The following is an 18,346-nucleotide window of genomic DNA, read 5'->3' on the forward strand; positions in this document are numbered from 1 at the left end:
TCTAATAATTGCAGTACCACCTCCACGAGTCTGATAATTACCAGTGAAAGTGATAAAAATATTTATGTTCATAAAAGGAAAATAAATTCCTTTCTTCGTCTTGACCCAGACAATTAAATTGGCGCGGAATTCAAATAATTGGCAAACCAAATTCTCTAAATCTTTCAGAATCTGCAACTGCTCCAGTCATAAAACAAATATTTAAAATTATAGATCTAATTATTGTAAATAAATGAATTACTCAGTTAATTACCCAGACCTCAGACAATTTAAAATAAGTTCCCACCCCTACCAATGTTTTTTTCGACCCTTTCTCCCTGCATTGCCATAGGAAATTAGATCATCAGTTGGTAGTACATCTTGACCTCAGCTAGAGGTCTTCCGATCACTGGAGAGTCCATCTGTTATTTTTTCTGCAGGGTTTCTGTTGCTAAAAACTCCATCTACACTCTACACTAAGTCTACTCTATACTTACACACTTGCACTAGCTGTTGTTGTTGTTAGGATACTGGACTGTTGATTGGTGTATCTGGTAGCTGGTAATACCTACCGCCTAGATGAGTTAATAAGTGTAGCTGGTGTTTGCTTGTGTTTTAATAGAGTTTCACAGACAGTATCAGTGTTGATCATCACCGGGTACGAATACATGAGCTGTTAGATCGGCTAACAAGCCAAGAAAAATAATCTATTCATTTATTAATTCACTGGCTCCGGTTATTTTCACGCACGATACGATACGATACAGTAGTTCAGCGATTCGAGTTATATTGTAGTGTTACTTTTTCATTTTTTTCATGTCTTCACACGTACTATTATTTTATCATTTATTTTTTTTATCAACGCAGAGGTAACGAGGTAATTACGAGATTGTCAATTGTGAGTGCGCTCGGCTATATGCCAGTCAAGGTGGAGCTGGAGCAAGGATCCAAAGGGATCTCCAGGAGCTTCAATGTCTTCCAATAATCTGGACACGGACTCATCGCCTCCGATCATCCAGGTAGTTTATTTATTATTGATTGGCTTATTTATTCAATGGGTAAATAATTTAATAAGTCTTACAAAGTGGAGAATTAATTTTTAATTCAATGCTTTCGTTACTGATAATAGTTATCGATCCACTAGGAGACAGTTTTGTTGGATTTTAACGTTACGTATAAAATAAAATTCACTGAAACTAGACATTTTAATATTTTATTGCTTTTAAATAAATAAATAGATAGAATACTTGGAGAAAAAATGAGTGTGAATGTTGCAGATAGAAGTATTTTAAATTACAAACTAATTAAACAATTAAAAATATAAAAATTTTAAAAATGCATGTGCGGATTTTTAAATTCTAAACATGAATTTTTTTACTTTTATTCCATATACATTTTGTTTATTTGAATAAATTTTTTAAAATTGCAGGAACAATTGTAAAATATATTCCGCATAATCTAAAAATTTTGTTTTATTTCCTCTTGCTTATAAAAAATTTTTAAATTGTCTGTCTGCTACTTTTAGTATTTTATAAAATTATAATACTGAAGTTAGTCGACGTCTAATAATTTATAATTTTTTTTTTTTTAAATTCCACCTCTGGTTTTTTAAATTTTATACATGTGCATGTTTTTAGTTTTTGAATTTATTTGTTGAAAAATGAACGAAACATTTTTAATTATCTACTAACTTTAGACTCATATATCAAATTATCATGAAAAAGTTTCTCAGTATTTATATATAAATATATATTTTATTAACAGAAATTAATAATGAGTGATAGTTAGAAATTTAAAAATTTTGCAATAAATAAATAAAATTAAAAAATGCGCAGTAAGTTGTAAAATGAGTACGCGCATTTTTTTAAATTTGTAAATTAAACTCATAAATAAATTAGATTTATATAAATAAAAGTAATTACTCGAGTGTAATTATCATCTGAGGACAATTGGAGTAATGAATAAATAATTAAGTCGTTTAATTTAAATGGAGTAAATGTTAAGTTGAGTAAAGCAGAGACGGAGAAAGTAAAATAGCGAATTAGTAGATTGAGATTGACCTCCTGTGATAATTTCCGGTGCATCTGGCATCGTCCCCTCTATTAGATCTCCAAGAATTTGGTATGACACCCTCTTACAAGTTACACGCTGTAATAATAGCGAGTGTGTAAGTCCACATATATATACATATATTTATATATCAACATTAAATACGTGGTGATGGCATCTGTCTGAGGAAGTTTTGAGTGTCCGCAATAGAATGCAGTGCGCGTGGAACGCGTGTCGTCCACCCGGGGCCAAGGGATATATTTACACATAGAATGTCTCATTAATTTTCTTTTAAACATCTATACATATATACATATACACACATACATAACAAGTCTACGTGCCTTTAAATACAATAAAAAACCTGGGCTATGTAATAGATATTTTATTTTTTTATTTATAAATACTGATTGCGGTATAAATAAATTGTTACATTAGACTATTTTATTTATAATTAAAAAATTTCTGGTGATCTTACAGATGAAGATTTCTTGGAAAGTCTAGTCCATGAGAAGTTTAGTCAGGTGTTTTAATTTTTTTAACCGAAGTCAATGCTCTCGTTGTTCTGATACCAGTACCGGATATTTTCTGATACCCAGTTGCTGATGATAACTTGGCTGGCAGTCCTTTGATTAATTTTTTGTTGTTCACCTCACCACCATCACCAACGTACTCAACTTTGTCAAAATTATTGTTCAGTCCAAGCAAAATTTTACCACCGTCTCCATAGTACACAAGATCACCAAAATTATCGCCCAGTATTTTTATCACACCTCCGTCACCAATTATTTTAACTTTTGCATGATTATTTGTAATCGTTACTTGACACCCGTCGCCAATTATTTCCAATTGCTGATGATTGACCTTCATTTTAATTATTAGATTATCTCCATTAAAAATACCACATGCTGGTTCGTCTATCGGTTTCTTGGCCTTGAGTTTCTCTTTATCAATATTATGATTATTATTATCACCATCACAATTATTGTGACATTTATATAATTTATTGATATTCATTCTTATATTTTTAATCCCTCTAAGAGTCCAAGTGTCCTGAGGTGTTGAAGGTCTTCTAAGAGGCTCGCGTACTTCTCGTGACACTTATTGACTTTAAATAAGTGTTTCCTGTGTCTCAGTTGACGCCTCAATGCTTCCATAATCGGCAGCGCGTTCATATAAAGTCTCGGCCCCTCAACAAAGTTATCATCATTTTTTTTGCTAGCCAATGAGCTTGACAAATCCTCGGTTATTCCCTCGTCTATGTCGTTTGCTAAATTACAACTACACTATCTCCCACTTTATTTTATTACACTTATACTTTCATCACTCAGTACATCTTGATATGATAATAGTAAGAGACTTCTATTGCGTCACATATCAAGCTATTTTTGACATAAACATTTATCTTAATGTCAATCATTGATATTATCAATAAAATTATTTTAATTTAAACTTAAACTATGACCTTTAAATTTATAATATCTTTAGTTTAAAATAATATTTTTTATCAATGGTAAATATTATTATTATTATTTATGATAAAAATAAGTATCAATGAATTTATTATATATGTATTTATTTTTTAGTATAAGTGATAATACGTAGTACGTTATTAGATGATAAGAAACGATAATAATAAAGTGAGAGTGAGCAAGTAGAAATGAGGCATAATATAATAATAATTATCATGCGATAATGATTTAACTGTTTTGACAGAAGCGGGAAGTCCCGACAAGCGAGTTTATATCAGTATGACGTGATGATAGTTTATAAGATATAGATGTATAGATAAAACGTTAATAGCACGTGGTAATTTGATTTTGAAAGTAAAATTCAATTATAATTTCATTTTATCACCTTTAGAGTTAATAGTCTTTGTTAATTAATCTTTCATACTCAATTTCCTGATTTAAATAGACGACTCAAATTATTTTACCTCTGCCAAATACTTTGTGGAAGCATAAATAAATTTGGAATTTATTTTTTTTGTTGGCAGGATACAGAGGAGAAAGAAGCCAGAATAAATAATGAACTGAATGAGAAATGCGAACTGAAGGACATTGATCATGATGTCAAAAAATTAGAACTTATACCAGTACCTCCTCTGTACGTCACTCGGCAGGATTCCGGAGTGCCTGAGGATCTTGCGTCACCATGCGCAAAAGATTCAGCGCAAAACGATGATAACTTGGATGACACAGCCAACAGTGACTGCAATGTCACGGTAATTCATGTGTCAGAGACATTGGCCGAGAGCAAAGATAACAAGGATGGCAGTGATAGTGGAGTCGAAGGCTGTACGACAGAAATTGTCCAGGTAATTTACTGTTTTTTTTTTATTTTAAATATAAATAACTTATTTTCTACTTATGTAATTTATTCAATAGACCAACGGTTACTCTGGAAGCTGCAATGGTCTCGATGAGGTCAGCTGCGATTCGAGTCTAGTGAGCTGCTGCTCAGTGTATGAAGATCCTTGCGGACAGCTACCAGACGATTTGAGACTAACTCCGGGTGCTGGTAGCAGCGGAGAAGCCAGTGGATCGTCTCGGACAATTCCTCGAGGTAATGGAGAAGCGACCAGCGAAGGCGGCAGCGAGAGCTCCTCTGTCGCCGGTAGCACTAGTGCCCGGGTAGTATGGACGACACCGAAACGACCGCAGGCAAATGTCAACGTGACGTCTTGTAAAAAAAAAATAATAAAAGTTGAAACCTCACCTAAGAGTTCACGTGGAAGATCTACTTTGCCTGAAGATGATTCGCATCGAACTCCTTCCACTACTAGGAGTAAAAGCCGCTCGCAAACTCCGCGAGCAACGCCTTCCAAGCCGCAGACTGTCTCGCGCGAAAGAGCTAAGTCTCGAGACAAGTCCGCGGCTCGTAGTAATGTCGAGTCTAAGGAAACTGCTAAGTCCTGGACGTCGACTGCAAGCACACGAACGAGAACGAGAACACGTCCGATTCCCGACACATTGACGTTGTCAGGAACTTCTGCGCTGGCTAAGGAAATTGATAAAGATCTTGCTGCGAGGGGAGTTGGTCGCGGTACTAGTTTGTCACGATGTCCTTCAACTTCTTCTCGAGGACGGAGTACCGCTGGCTCAACACCTTCGGAGGAGTTCAGAAGACCTCTGACTACTTCGAAAATAAGTAAAACTCTCACGCGATCAGTGCAAGAGACTAAAAAATCAAACGAGGTCAAGTGTGCTGAGAGTAAAGCTCTCGATACTTATGGAACCTTCCCGAGGAGAAACAAATCACGGATGTCAATCTTTAAGCCAGAAGAAGTTCAAAAAATAGTCAATAGAGATTCGAGTCTTAATAGAGCCGATAAAGGAAAAAAAAGAGTCAATTCACGTGAGTCTGCGTTAAATCACAAGGGCTTACCTCCAACTTCTAGGTCCAAGGGCTCGGACAAAATAATAATTTACCATGAAATGAGTGTACAGACGGGTCTGACGGGTCAAGATATTGAGGGAGCTATGGCAGGTCTTCCAACGAAAAACTATGGACCTGAAATTCCTGATCGTGTTACGCGCGATTGTCAGACTGAAGCCAGTGTTGTGTCTCAAGAAGAACTTAAGAGTGCACTGGACGAAGCAAAACGTTTTGCTGCGGAAGTAGCTGCGATGAAACAAGAGAAGGAAAAATTAGAATCAAAATTATCAGCAACTGAACGTCAATTAGCTAAAGAACGCGCTGACCATTCGTTTACTCGTCAAGAATTGCAAAGTAATTCGCGGAGAATCCTCGCGATTCTCGGAACACCGGCTTCGGAGCAGTCTGAAGGCGGTGACAGTCTTCTGGAACTTGAGTCTCACTTCCAAGAGTCGGGTCAAGTTGTCGCAAATCAGCAACTCGAAATAGCAAATCTTCAAAATCTCTGTCGAATGCTGAATCAAGATCTAGAAAAAAGTTTGGCTGCTCAGAAGACTTTGTTCCAACATCAGCAGGAAGTCGAGGCTGAGACAATGGAGCTGCAGGAATTTTTACAGCTGGAGAAGACAACAATTGCTGAAGCCATGAAAGAAGTTGAAGCGGATTTGAAAGAAAAAGAAGAACTCCTCGCTACTAAAAGCAAAGAATTGGAGTCAAAAACTGATGAATGTAAACATCTTGTTCGTCTAAGTGAGCAGAGACGTCAGGAGAACTTGACCCTCGAGTTTAAATTAAATGCAGTCGAGCGCAAAAGCCGGGAGTTGATTCTCACTCAGGGCGCTGCTGTTTCGGGAGCTGCTGTTGCTCTTTCTGGACTTGGCTCGCGGTTAGAAGGACTCGTAGAGCAGCTGGTAAAGTCTTACAAGATCTCGGAAAAAGATTTGGAAGACGTCGTCTACCACAATGAGGCTTACAGTAGAAGCAACAGTAGCGGCGAATCAAGTCCTGTTAGTTCAAAGCAGTACAGTTTGAAAGATTGTACCCCCAGTCCTAAGCACAACTCCTTTGTATCAGCAGTAATCGGTGCCATTAGAAACGCCGCGACTCACCCATTTGTCAGCCGACCAACCAGCAAAAAGTCCGACGCAAAGCAACAGATGTTCAAGGAATTGAGTATGGAATCTTCAGCAGATCTGTTAGATTTCGAAACCGAACCGTGTCTTATGATGGAAAGCGTTCTTGAGGATGTCTCAATACCCGACACTTACTCAAGAAATATGGTGTCCAGTAGCGACTCTTTAAGAAGAGCTCTAAGTGTTCCTGAACCCATCACTGACGATGTCACATCACTTTACAGAAGTGATGAGTGCTCTAGTCTCACCAACCTCTCACAAGCCATTTTGAACCGACGTCAAGCCGAAGAACAGGATGCTGAAGATGACGACGATGACTGTGAGTCTGTAAGCGAATCCGAAGCTACTAGACACACTGACGTTACCGTGCCAACAGCCGATTATTGCACTGCCGTAAATCTTGTCGATCAAGTTATTGATGTTGATAATCTCGTGACTAAACTACTCAAGGTACTGAGAATCATTCAACTTGATAACGACACATGCATCCGGGAACTTCGTGATATGAAATTAGAATTAGAGGGACGACTTGCCATTGGCATTAAACAAATCGACGATGTAAAGAAATGTAATTCCGATGAGTCTATACTCCAGGATAAGGATCAAGAAATGAAAGAAAATATTCCCGATAATTGTAAATCTATTGAAGTAAGTTTTTAAATCATTTTTTTTTTTTATGATAAAGACCTGGTTCCCTGATCGAGTACTAGGTCTCTTACTTTAATAATTTATGATTATTATTATTATTTTTTTTTTTTTTCAGAATGGAGTTTCTTAAACAACGACAGCTCAATTATACAAAAAAAATAGCTCATTAATTCCCGTCCTGGAGCAATTTTAATTAGCATTCTAGTCTATATTTCCTTGGACAATCGACGTTAAGCTTAAAGTGATCTCGCTTAAAAATATACGCTTACCTTTGCACTTTCAAAATATTTAAATCTTATTATTGTATTCGATTTAATTACCTTGAAGGAATCGCTGTCTTCTTTTTTAAATCGCATTTATTTAAAAAACAAATTATTTTTATTATTATTATTTTTGCATAATTCGACTTTATTTAAAACAATTACAGGACTTGGATAAATCGGGAAATTGTATTATAGAATTAACGAAAAAATTTTTAAAAAAACTTCAGGGTCTAGCAGTTTACTAAAAAAAATTTTAATGTTCTGCCAGTAATTGTACAGATATAGACTCTAGGAATTTTTTTACGTACAAAAAAGCATAAATATTATTGAAAATAACGAATACAAAGCAGAATATATGCTACTAAATACTTTTGTCTGTATTCTAATACCAAATAAATATCATTTTAATAAAAAAAAAAAATTATAAGTATCACTTTTAATTATTATTTATAAAATACTTAAGTAATTAAATATAAGATTCAGTGCTGGACAATTCTTCGCAGAAGCGGTGTCAGGAAGCTGACGAGTTTGATGTGAGGTCTGTAAAAAAATTAATTTAAAAATAATGATAATTAATAATTAATAAAAATAAATATTTAATTTACCTAGGTACTGATTTTTTTAGCGAAGCTTCAAATTTTGTCTTCTCCGCAGGTTTGTGATCCGTAGGTTTGTCTTCTGCAGGTTTATCTTCTGCAGGCTTGTCATCCGCAGGCTTATCATCAGGTTTATCATCACCAGGTTTTGAATCTTGAGGTTTAGATTCTTGTGGTTTACCTCCAATTCCAGCAAGTCCAGATAATAAATCATTATCACTGCCAGCAACTGCACCAGCAAGTAAAATGGCTTCTACAGGAGCAACAACGACAAAGAAACCATCAACATGAATCCGATAGTTCTCCGTTCCGTTTTGTCGCTGATCGTAAGTGTCCTTTGTCGGTGAAGCTGTTGAACCATCAGCCAAATTATCCACCGGAAGTGATGCAGAATCGTCGTCCGTTCTGTGTTCCAGGCGTAAAAATGAGGCTGGTCCAGCGTTTACACAACTTGTTATCGTAAGTAAAAGTGTAAAGACTGTTTTGAAGACTCTCATGTTGATGATCAAGACCATGGTGCTGATTTATAGAACCTGCCTGTCGCGTAACTGACAAAAGACTACAGAAGATCAAGATCCAGCGAAGTTCTTTTTACTAGTTCCCCACTCTCTGTACTTGTTCTTCTTCTTTATTCCTTTCGCTCACCTACGGTCACTTCCGATCGCTGCACTCAAACCTCACAGGTTCAAGGACCTGCCGTGAACTTGAACAAGCCCAAGAATCTCTTACTTAACATTCTATTTTTACTTGTATTGGCTACTTATGTAATCTCAAGCATTTAAATAAAAATAAAATAAACTATTGCAATCTCTACCACTTTTTATTTTTACTTTTATTTATCAATACGATTACAACCATCAATAATTATTATTATTATAAAATAATCTTATTCTAAGTAAAAAAAAAAAATTTTATTGTTACAAAATTTAATTTTTTAATGAAGAAACAAACTGACAAATACCAAAACGATCGCGAAATCTTCCAGGTCCACAATTTTCGATACCATCTCCAAGTAATTTAGACTCTGCGTAATCAGTCACTTGCTCAGTGTCATTATTGGAATCAACATTTTTAATTTCTTTATTTTTATTTTTATCCTCTTGCTCAGTAGTGTCATTATGGATATCACGTCCAAGTTTAAAATCTTCTTCAAGGAAAACCATATCTGTATTTTTATAATCACTTCCTTTTATTTCATTTCCTGGTTTGCTTTTTTTAAACTCCAACAATTGTTCCAGAACACTGGGAAATGAGTCTAAGTCATCGGAAGTGGAAGCCGGTGGTTTTGGTGGTTCGACATTTGGTACCAGTATGAAGAAATATAGATTTTTTAAAGTTGCGTGAACGTTTAGATCGCCTTCTTGACGTTGATCATAAGATGCCGGTGATCCTGATACTGCAAGAATACAGAACACTGAATACACTATCAACTGCATGACTTCTTCGTTGAGCAAAGACGACTGAGATACTGAGGAATATCGAGAACAAGTCCCGTTATTTTTGAGATGCATACGTGGACGAAGAAGAGAGAGAAACAAGTTGAGGTCAAGGTCCTCAGTAATCACAGGCTAGAAAAAAAGCTCTCCGATAAAACTTTAAACAAATTCAGGATCTGGGTCAATTTTATTTTTACTCTCTTGTCATCATATTTTTCGGTCTATGATGAGACACGCAAATCTTTGCTGGTTTCTTCTTTGCTGATTTTTGGCGCCAACTTCATCAGTCTGGTTTTTAAAAATAAATATTAGAAGACTAGATTATTTTCTTTTTTTTTTTTATTAAAGATAATACTTACGGTAAAAATGATAGACGTCTACGGATTATTTTACGACAACGTCCTTTAGCATCTGAGCTGTACCCTGATGGACATTCTTTGGAAATAGAATCACGTCGATTTATTTCTGTATAATTTTTTATTTTTTTTTCTGTCGTTGATTGAGTTGTTGAAGTTATTTGAGATGCGCTTGTTGTTTTTTCAGGTTCTAAGGATTCTTTTGATGTTGATGTTGATACTGGTGGTGTGGGTGTTGAAGAAATGACTTCTGATTCAGAACTAGAAGATGATGACGATGATAATGGCGGTGATGAAGTAGTTGAAGATGTAGGAATAGTTGGCCAGGTGTGCCAAGGCTCGACTGAAGTCGTAGAACCCGAAGTCGTGGGTTTGGAGATCGGTTTTATTGTGAAGTCGGCGTAGTCATAAGAGTAATTATAGTCCTGTAAAATAAAAATAAGTCAATTTAAGTTTTTATTTTTTGTTTATTGTTTATAAAAGGAAGCATACCACATAGTCCCCCAGAAGATCGGTGTCCACGAGCGCAACGACCTGGATGTCTTTAAAGTCGAGCTGGACGTTGAGATCCCCGGTTTGACGCTGATCATAGCTTGCGGGAAGTGCATCAGCAGATCGGCACACGAGAATACCAGCGAGTAAAAATAAAAAGTTTAGCTGCATTATGTTTCCTGGTAGTTTTTCACCGGGTCACAAGAGAACGAACTGCCTGCAGTAAAGTCTGTGAGGTTGTTCTTTAAACCAACAAGCACTGATGGGTGAGAGTGACTGAGGTAATAGTTGGCTATTCTGCCTCGAGAACCGGTATTTTTGCTACATCCTTCGGCATTATCCTGCCGCAAGAAAAACTCTTCAGTTTATCGACCGGACATTGGCCCCGGACTCCCGTACAATGGCCTCGAGTTTAGAGTTCTTGAATACTAATACAGTCTACTTTTTATTCAAGGATCTTTTCAATAATTTAAATCACACTTTTTTTTTTATTCAAAATCGAATTTTTTCGTTTATTTGTAACACATAAATTTTATTTTTTGACTTTTTTATTTTTAGTTGGAGATTTGATAGCAGAAGGGCAGGATTTGTTGAGTAAACATTCATCGCACTTTGGGTTTTGACCCAAGCAAACATTTTACCCAAAACCAACGAACAGAAAATTTATTTCAGGCCATAAGTCTCTGGGTAACCAGGACTCGAATTGTTTTCTCGTTTCCTCGGGAATGTTCGTAGGTTTTTAACCCAGTGCAGACTCTGTGGACGTGGGTGTCGACTCCTATTCCTGATACTTCTTTCCAGGCAGCCAACATCGCGAGATGTCTTACCTTAGGACCTACGCCCAGAAGACTACAAAATTCTTTGATGTTACGAGGAAAATCCTCATTGTATTTATCCAGGAAATAATCATGAGTGAAGTAATTTATTTTATTTTCATTAAAAACTTAACAATTAATGGGTTAAAATTTTATGGAAAACAATCTTCATTTTAGAAAATTAATTGATAATTTAAATTAACTATGAAATTATTTACTGATACTAAATTACAAACTTTAAAAAAGACAAAAGGTGAACAATATATACATATATTTATTAGTTTACGATAGATGAATAATTAGTTAATATTTTTTTCAAAATATTATGATTAAATAACAAATAGAGTTGATAAGTTTCTAAAAATAACAAGATTATGATTAACAACAAAATTAAATAAATAAAATACTGAAAATTATCTTAAGTAACAGCATTAATACTTGAGGTTTTGAATTTTCATAATCAGGTTTTAAAATTCTAGACTTTAACAATAAACTTATTCTTTAAATTTTGATAAGAAGAATTTCCATGGAATCCCGAGAGATTTAATTTGTTTTCGTGACAATGCGGCCAGGCTCGGGAAGTGACGTTCCAAAGTTTTCCAAGCCAAGTATTCAAGTTTTGGAACAGTTATCCAGACAGAGTATACTGCAGTAGAACATGACGTACAAGTCTAAATAATTAAAATATATTAATATATATTATGATATAAATCTACTCGGGTCAAACACCAGACATAAATTATTACAAGTCTACTGATTTTTATGCAGATTTCGACCCCTTTGAGTGGATTCTATAGGAATTTTTGAACAGGAAAATAATAATAATAATAAACGCAATAAAAATGATAATTACTTCACCACATCGCGAATTTTGATCAAGAAATCCACCGCAGAGAAACAACCGTCCCTCTGATGTGGTACACATTGAATGATAATCAACAGGAATTGGTAAAATGGTTCCTGATTTTTCCAAGCAAGTCCATTGAAAACTCCTGAGATTCAGCTTCCAAACATCATTGTAAACATAATAATCTTTCTCTCCACCTGATATGATAACACTTGTATCACCAGTTGCCGGATCATCATACTGCGCAACTGCATATGCGTCTCTTTCTTTTTTTGGAAAACGCGGCTTGTGTCTTTTATCTCCATAAGTGTCAAATTTTTTCCACTTACGACTGATCAAATCGAAGGCAGGAATTTTCTAGAATTAATAATTTGTCATCAAAAATGATTTAAACTAATTGATGTAAATTACCGTAAAGCTTTCGTTGATTACAGGCCGACCCATAAATATAGTCCGGAGATCAACGGCTGGACGAAGAAGAAATATTTGTCGTCCATCGAATACCAAATTATGGCCACTGAAGTACGGCTCATTAGGATCTTTTCCGGTACATTTATAAACACACTCCCATTTCAAATTAGTTGTGTCAAGCCGGTAAACGTCAGCACAGTCTTCGCCATCCTTAGAACCTCCGATTGTGTAAAAATAATTTTCATGGGAAATAAAATTAACTGGAAACATGGGCGTTGGTATGTCTCCAGTTAATGGAACTACGCGCATAGTTTCCGTGTCCAAATCAAATTCATGTAATTTACTGGTCACAACTGGAGAAAGTAAAGTTTTTTGAAAAGTTAGAATAATTAATTTTCTTTGATGAAAAGCCGCTGCAAGAATGCTGTCCAGTGGAAATAATAAACGGTTTCCTTGATTCATAAACTTCCATTGTCGTGTCTCCAAACTGAAGACCATCAAATCAAGAGAACTGATTTTGAAACTGTAGAAATTTTTCCCATCGCAATAAAGTATTGGCTCGGTACGACATTTTGGTAATATTTTACTTCTAGTAACGTATTCAGTAAATTTAAATGGATTAAATTTAGATTTACTCATTGTTCAAATAATTGTTGATAAATTTTTCTTATTTTATAGAAATAGAAGAAACTTGAAGCTGCTTAGGTTATTTACACTTTGCACGCTAAAAGCATCAAGTAACAACGGCTTGGTTTAAATTCGTATAAACATGTGCGACTGCGCATGCGAAATATGAATATAAATATAAATATAAATATATATATATGCTATGTAATGCCCTCTGTGGTATGAGTCAGAGTTTATTTAGTAATTAATTTCTGTTTCTTCTTATAAATTATTTCTTCTTAAAATTAAAGCTGGGCCGTAACAAATTATCATTTGATTTCTATTAATTTATCTACTGATTTTAATTACAATTTTTTTTGCTTCTTGAAAAACGCATAAAAAGTTCCTCATAAAATTTTTATGATTTAGTCCATAAATATGAAATTATAAATTTGAAATCCGGAAATTCTATTACTGCAGACCTTAAGGACATTTTTAATTATTATCCCCCATTTTTTAAAAAAATGTAATGACCCGACTGTTGTAGACGTTTTTAAATTTTATTAATTAACTAAAAAAAATTAAAATGATTAATTTAAATAAATGTAAGTAGTTTAAATATTCCTCAAAGTTTTGTGGTAATTAATTTTTCATTACAGATAATTAAATTATTAATCGCCAATGAGTGTAAACTTTTAACTAACAATTTTGCTTACACTTAAAACTATATTATGAAATAAGTTATATACAATATATACCAATGGACACATAATACAATTATAATAATTACTGATAAGTCGGTATCTAAAGTATGGAAACCATTTTCGCCTCAAGTAACTTTTTATTTTTTTAAAATTATTAATTTATCGCGGCTGCTATTCGAATTGTTATTAATACTTTTAATAGCAACTTAATTTTTTATTGTCACAAATTAATTGGGTTTAAACCTGGTCTAATATATTTCATAATTGATTTATATCATAATTAAAAATATATTAATGTTCTTTTTATTTATTGTTAACTATTTTTTTATTTGTCACAATGTTGATTTATTGGATGAAAGTGACTTTAAAAAATTCAGTTCGCCATTGAAGCTTTGAAGTAGAATTTGAAATTTTTTAATTAATCTGAATTTTAAAATCGTAAGTAAAAAATTCATGAATTTCTATAATCGTAATTAATTATTTTAATGTATATGTTTTTCATAAGAAACAATTACTGCCATTACTAAATAACTCAATAATTTCATGAATTATTTTTTTATGTTTTAGAAAATTTATACAAAAATGAAGTTCTTTAAAACTGCACTGATATTTTTTATCATCTTCAGTAACATTTTATTATCATCATCCTGTCCTTCAGACGTTTATTGTCGGGCTAGAATAGGGTGCTTTCGTATTCGTAAAAGAAATAACAATTAAAAAAAAAAAAGATCATTTTTAATGTAAATTAAAAATAAACTGTTTAATTAGTGATATAAATAATTAGAGAATAAAAAAAAAGACATTAAATTTTTTAGTGGCATTTTTTATTATAAAAAAATAACAGTAAACTTTAAAAATAATTTAACTATTGAATTGTTTATCTCAAATATTTATAGAGAAAATTTTTCAATATAAAAAAATTTGTACTGTATTCTTAAAAGATTTATCAGCAATTGGTCGACTGAAATAATTAATTTAAATTAAAATAAATTTATGACCATTACAATATTTAGCGCTAGTGTTATAAATAAAAAAATAAATACACTAAATTTACTTATAAATATTTAATCAATGAATACGCGACTTGAGTAATTGCGGTGGAATGCCGAGGGAAATAATTTCTTCATCAGTCATTGATTTCAGGTCTGGATAGTAATGGAAAACTGCTTCCCAACAAATGTCTGTGAGATTGGGGATTCTGAGCCAAGTTGAGTTTAAAGAAGAAGAACAAGTTCCCTAAATAAATCATTAGAATTAATTACTCAAACATTAATAGCATTGGCAATTAACAATTGTATATAAATGAAATAAATACTTGTTCCATATCATTATTGAAAATATATCCACCGAATGTGAATAATTTTCCAGCAGGAGAAATAGTCATTGAATGACTATCAACATAACAAGGTAAGACAGTACCAAATCTCTCAAGACATGTCCATTTTAAACTTGAGAGATTCAGACTCCAGACATCATTGAAGGCATCATTATGATCAACTGTTCCTCCAGATACTACCACATTTATTTCACCCGAATCTGGGTCAGTGTAACTCGTCACCCCGAAGTCTTCTCTTTCAGTTGGGTAGTGCGGTATGTAATTCTCATCACCATGAGTCTCTACTACTTTCCAGCAGCAGTTTTCTAAGTCAAACGCCGAAATTTTCTGATATAAAAAAATTCTACATAAATATTTATCTTTATAAAAAGTTTATCAGCGTAATAAAAGTGCTTACGACAAAAGAAAATGCATCAAGTCCAGGACCATCACCAGCACCACCAAATATATAGATCATACTGTTCCCATAAACTAAAGTATGACCTGATCTACCAATCGGTTCATTGGAATCAAGTCCACGACAGCTATAGACAACTTCCCACACTCCATTTTCCATATTCAGTTTATATACATCAGAAAATTCTTCAAGATCTCTTGTGATTCCGACAGTATAAAAATGTTTTCCATGGCGAATTAAATTAAGTGCGAATGAAGGATATGGAATTTGGCCACTTGTCCCCTGGACGAGTACACTTTCGGTAATTAAATCGCAAATATGTAATCGACATTTGCGACTTGACAGCTCGTCATTAAAAGGTACTCGTATTGTGCAAATAACTAAATAATTTGATTCAAAAATGGTACCAAAAATTAAATCATTGTTATCTGGTAAATTACTTTCATTCCTCATTAATCTCCATTGCTGCCCAGCTAAATTGTACACCCAGATATCCCGGAATTCAGGTTTCGTTGCAACGAATAAAAGATCATCTGACAGATCTCGGTAATCTACAACAGTTGGATCCTTACCATTGTAAATATACAAATTTTTACCATCGCATCGAATTTTTGATTTCATTCTTCCTTCAGGCTTCGCAATACTATTCGGCGAATGTTCAGTAAAAACATGTGGTTTAAATGCGTACATTTTTAAAATAATTAAAAAACTTTTTTATGAATTTTTAAAATAATAAATAAAATTAAAATTCTCATGCAATTTTTGTTGACAAATTATAATCTTATTTGAAGTAACTTTTGATATTTTTGAGTGTATCAGTTCAAAGGTTAACTTATTTTATTTTTTATATGAAACGCATAAATATCTCGATGACAGCGACCTCAGTAAAATAAATCCACCGATAAACTAGAGAATAAAATATTTAAAAACGACAAAATTTACATAGAGATGTCAACTTGCTCGCAGCTAATTGACATCTTGACTAGGAAAAGTCTCGTTAATGAGGTTGCTGCACTAATCTTTAATTTGTTAGTAAATTTAATTTAAAAAATCAATCATTGAAAGGGAAATTCTTCTGTCTGTTGACACGGAAAATTACGACGCGTTCATTGGAAGGAGAATTAGGATAGAAGGAGATTGGGCATTAATTATTACAAGTTTGTCAAGATGTCTATTTTTTTATTTAATTATCAAAATTTGAAAATTATCATTATTAGTATAATTTATTAAATTTAACGTTTTTTAAATCCATATTTTTTCCTTTCGTAGAACAGGTCAGTCTTAGAACTGCCCAAGTTAACTATTTTTGGGCATCCGTTTCTCTGTAAAAAAAAAAAAAAATAGTAAATTAGTTAGCGAACGGGAAAAATGAATAAAAAAAAAGAAATACATACGTCGTTTTCTTGAATAGTACATTCTTTACAGTAATAAGCATCCGAGACTCCTGGCCCTCCACAAATAACACATCGTCCTTGATAGGAACCATAGTTACATTCGTCACAAACTCTTACGAGGGTGCAAGGACGTACATAGCTGTCGCAAATCACACATTTTCCATCGCATTTTTCGCACAAACGTCCAATAGCTAAAGAACAACGAAATTCATCAAATATTTATCTCTGATTCATTTAATTTAATGAAAAAATAAATTAAACATACCAACACCCGGCTGTTTTCGACAGAATATTAAATCCGCATGATGTTTCGCCATTTTATAAAATAATAATAGTTTAAATTCAAATGCGTGTACTTGTTGCTTGTAACTTCAGATCTCAATGCGCTCACGGATTTAATTTTTTCATCACCCGGTGAATTTCTATCTGTTATTATGCTGAAGGTCAAATAGCAACGAATTGGAAAATCTGTAAAATAATAAAATTTATAAATATGTAATTTTATTTTACAAGCACTTAAGTTTCTTTTTCTATATCACAACAGAGTCACTGTTTAAAAAAATTAAACAAATCTAGACTATTATTTGACACTTCTTGATTGATTTGTCTAAAGTGTCAAGGAGCTATGAATTTCTTGGACAAGTCTCGATTTTCTATGGAATTTTTGAGACAGCGGTCTTGATAAAATTCTGGTCTCTATTGGATATCTCTTGTCTTTGGAGATATTAGACAAGTTATTGAAAAAATGCTGGCACACGAAAGCATCGGAAAAAAATTTCTTCTCTTTTTCTTAACAAACCTGTAAGTTCCGTGTGCGTGAGAGCACGTGTGTTTCAGATGTCAAATAATAGTTTAGATTCTTCTAATTCTTTTAAACAGAGTACGTGTATCAGATGACTATTGGACAGTAATAATATAATAGTTTACCTGGAGATATTTTTTGGTTAGTAAAAATATTTTAGTTTAAAATATAACTTTTCAATAAATTATTTTTCAAATTTAAACTGCATTCGACGAAGAAATTTGTGCTTAATTACTGTACCACTTATATTTAATTAATTAATTAATTACATTGAAGATGGATATTTTTATTTATTTACTTCTATCAACTCACTTGCTTTTTATCAATCATTTAGCTGTTGAAAATGTGGTGGCGTTCTACGCGCAGTTCATAAAAGCGCGCGCTTATTTAAAATATAATTTTTAAATTGCAGTATGTTTGAAAAAAACATTACGTGTATAAATAATAATGATAATTAAGAATAAAAAAATAAAAATTACAATTAACTTGCTGTTCTGGTGTCACTTATTATCAGACTGCAAGATTTTTTAAATTTCTTTTTTTTTTAAATTAATAAAAAAACTAAAATATAAATTAAAAATTCATTTATTTTATAATTATGTCGTTACATAAAATACAACAGTATTTAATTATTAGTAATTAAATCATAAATAGTGAAAGCCACAATTATTGACAAGAGAAATTCATTCATTTTAATTTTCAAA

General features: G+C 33.1%; 8 protein-coding genes across 9 annotated transcripts; 1 reads left to right on the forward strand and 7 right to left on the reverse strand.

Moving 5' to 3' along the window:
- The first annotated feature begins 15 nt into the window (after positions 1–15).
- LOC103572167 (uncharacterized) lies at positions 16–7,590 on the forward strand. The gene is made up of 5 exons (XM_008550637.3): positions 16–770; positions 847–998; positions 4,025–4,345; positions 4,416–7,187; positions 7,303–7,590. The coding sequence occupies exons 2-5, from the start codon at positions 951–953 to the stop codon at positions 7,315–7,317; spliced, it is 3,156 nt and encodes a 1,051-aa protein (XP_008548859.1). The 5' UTR covers positions 16–770; positions 847–950; the 3' UTR covers positions 7,318–7,590.
- Positions 1,914–3,504, reverse strand: LOC103572166 (uncharacterized). The gene has a single exon (XM_008550636.2). The coding sequence runs from the start codon at positions 3,043–3,045 to the stop codon at positions 2,545–2,547; it is 501 nt and encodes a 166-aa protein (XP_008548858.1). The 5' UTR covers positions 3,046–3,504; the 3' UTR covers positions 1,914–2,544.
- A 214-nt stretch (positions 7,591–7,804) lies between the features above and the next one.
- Positions 7,805–8,767, reverse strand: LOC103572164 (uncharacterized). Its single transcript, XM_008550635.3, has 2 exons — positions 8,056–8,767; positions 7,805–7,990 (listed from the first exon to the last, which is right to left on the reverse strand). Exons 1-2 carry the CDS (start codon positions 8,559–8,561, stop codon positions 7,930–7,932), a joined length of 567 nt encoding a protein of 188 aa, XP_008548857.1. The 5' UTR covers positions 8,562–8,767; the 3' UTR covers positions 7,805–7,929.
- A 93-nt stretch (positions 8,768–8,860) lies between these two features.
- Positions 8,861–9,557, reverse strand: LOC103572169 (uncharacterized). Its single transcript, XM_008550641.3, has one exon. It carries the CDS (start codon positions 9,555–9,557, stop codon positions 8,973–8,975), a length of 585 nt encoding a protein of 194 aa, XP_008548863.1. The 3' UTR covers positions 8,861–8,972.
- Positions 9,558–9,680: 123 nt separating this feature from the next.
- On the reverse strand, positions 9,681–10,593 carry LOC103572170 (uncharacterized). Its single transcript, XM_008550642.3, has 3 exons — positions 10,331–10,593; positions 9,842–10,263; positions 9,681–9,770 (listed from the first exon to the last, which is right to left on the reverse strand). The coding sequence occupies exons 1-3, from the start codon at positions 10,499–10,501 to the stop codon at positions 9,704–9,706; spliced, it is 660 nt and encodes a 219-aa protein (XP_008548864.1). The 5' UTR covers positions 10,502–10,593; the 3' UTR covers positions 9,681–9,703.
- Positions 10,594–11,466: 873 nt separating this feature from the next.
- LOC103572171 (kelch domain-containing protein 10 homolog) lies at positions 11,467–13,159 on the reverse strand. The gene is made up of 3 exons (XM_008550643.2): positions 12,404–13,159; positions 11,999–12,349; positions 11,467–11,816 (listed from the first exon to the last, which is right to left on the reverse strand). Exons 1-3 carry the CDS (start codon positions 13,040–13,042, stop codon positions 11,640–11,642), a joined length of 1,167 nt encoding a protein of 388 aa, XP_008548865.1. The 5' UTR covers positions 13,043–13,159; the 3' UTR covers positions 11,467–11,639.
- A 1,379-nt stretch (positions 13,160–14,538) lies between these two features.
- LOC103572172 (kelch domain-containing protein 10 homolog) lies at positions 14,539–16,303 on the reverse strand. Its single transcript, XM_008550645.2, has 3 exons — positions 15,447–16,303; positions 15,029–15,376; positions 14,539–14,949 (listed from the first exon to the last, which is right to left on the reverse strand). Exons 1-3 carry the CDS (start codon positions 16,134–16,136, stop codon positions 14,782–14,784), a joined length of 1,206 nt encoding a protein of 401 aa, XP_008548867.1. The 5' UTR covers positions 16,137–16,303; the 3' UTR covers positions 14,539–14,781.
- A 307-nt stretch (positions 16,304–16,610) lies between these two features.
- LOC103572173 (PHD finger-like domain-containing protein 5A) lies at positions 16,611–17,989 on the reverse strand. Of its 2 annotated transcripts, none has more exons than XM_008550646.2 (4): positions 17,768–17,989; positions 17,106–17,308; positions 16,841–17,031; positions 16,611–16,768 (listed from the first exon to the last, which is right to left on the reverse strand). In XM_008550646.2, the coding sequence occupies exons 2-4, from the start codon at positions 17,155–17,157 to the stop codon at positions 16,679–16,681; spliced, it is 333 nt and encodes a 110-aa protein (XP_008548868.1). In that variant the 5' UTR covers positions 17,158–17,308; positions 17,768–17,989; the 3' UTR covers positions 16,611–16,678. The 2 variants fall into 2 exon arrangements, with proteins under 2 accessions (XP_008548868.1, XP_014300741.1); XM_014445255.2 differs by lacking the exon at positions 17,768–17,989 and adding an exon at positions 17,640–17,715.
- Between the last annotated feature and the right edge of the window lie 357 nt (positions 17,990–18,346).

The sequence above is a fragment of the Microplitis demolitor genome, chromosome 2 (genome assembly GCF_026212275.2).
Source record: "Microplitis demolitor isolate Queensland-Clemson2020A chromosome 2, iyMicDemo2.1a, whole genome shotgun sequence".
Taxonomy (NCBI): Eukaryota; Metazoa; Arthropoda; class Insecta; order Hymenoptera; family Braconidae; genus Microplitis; species Microplitis demolitor.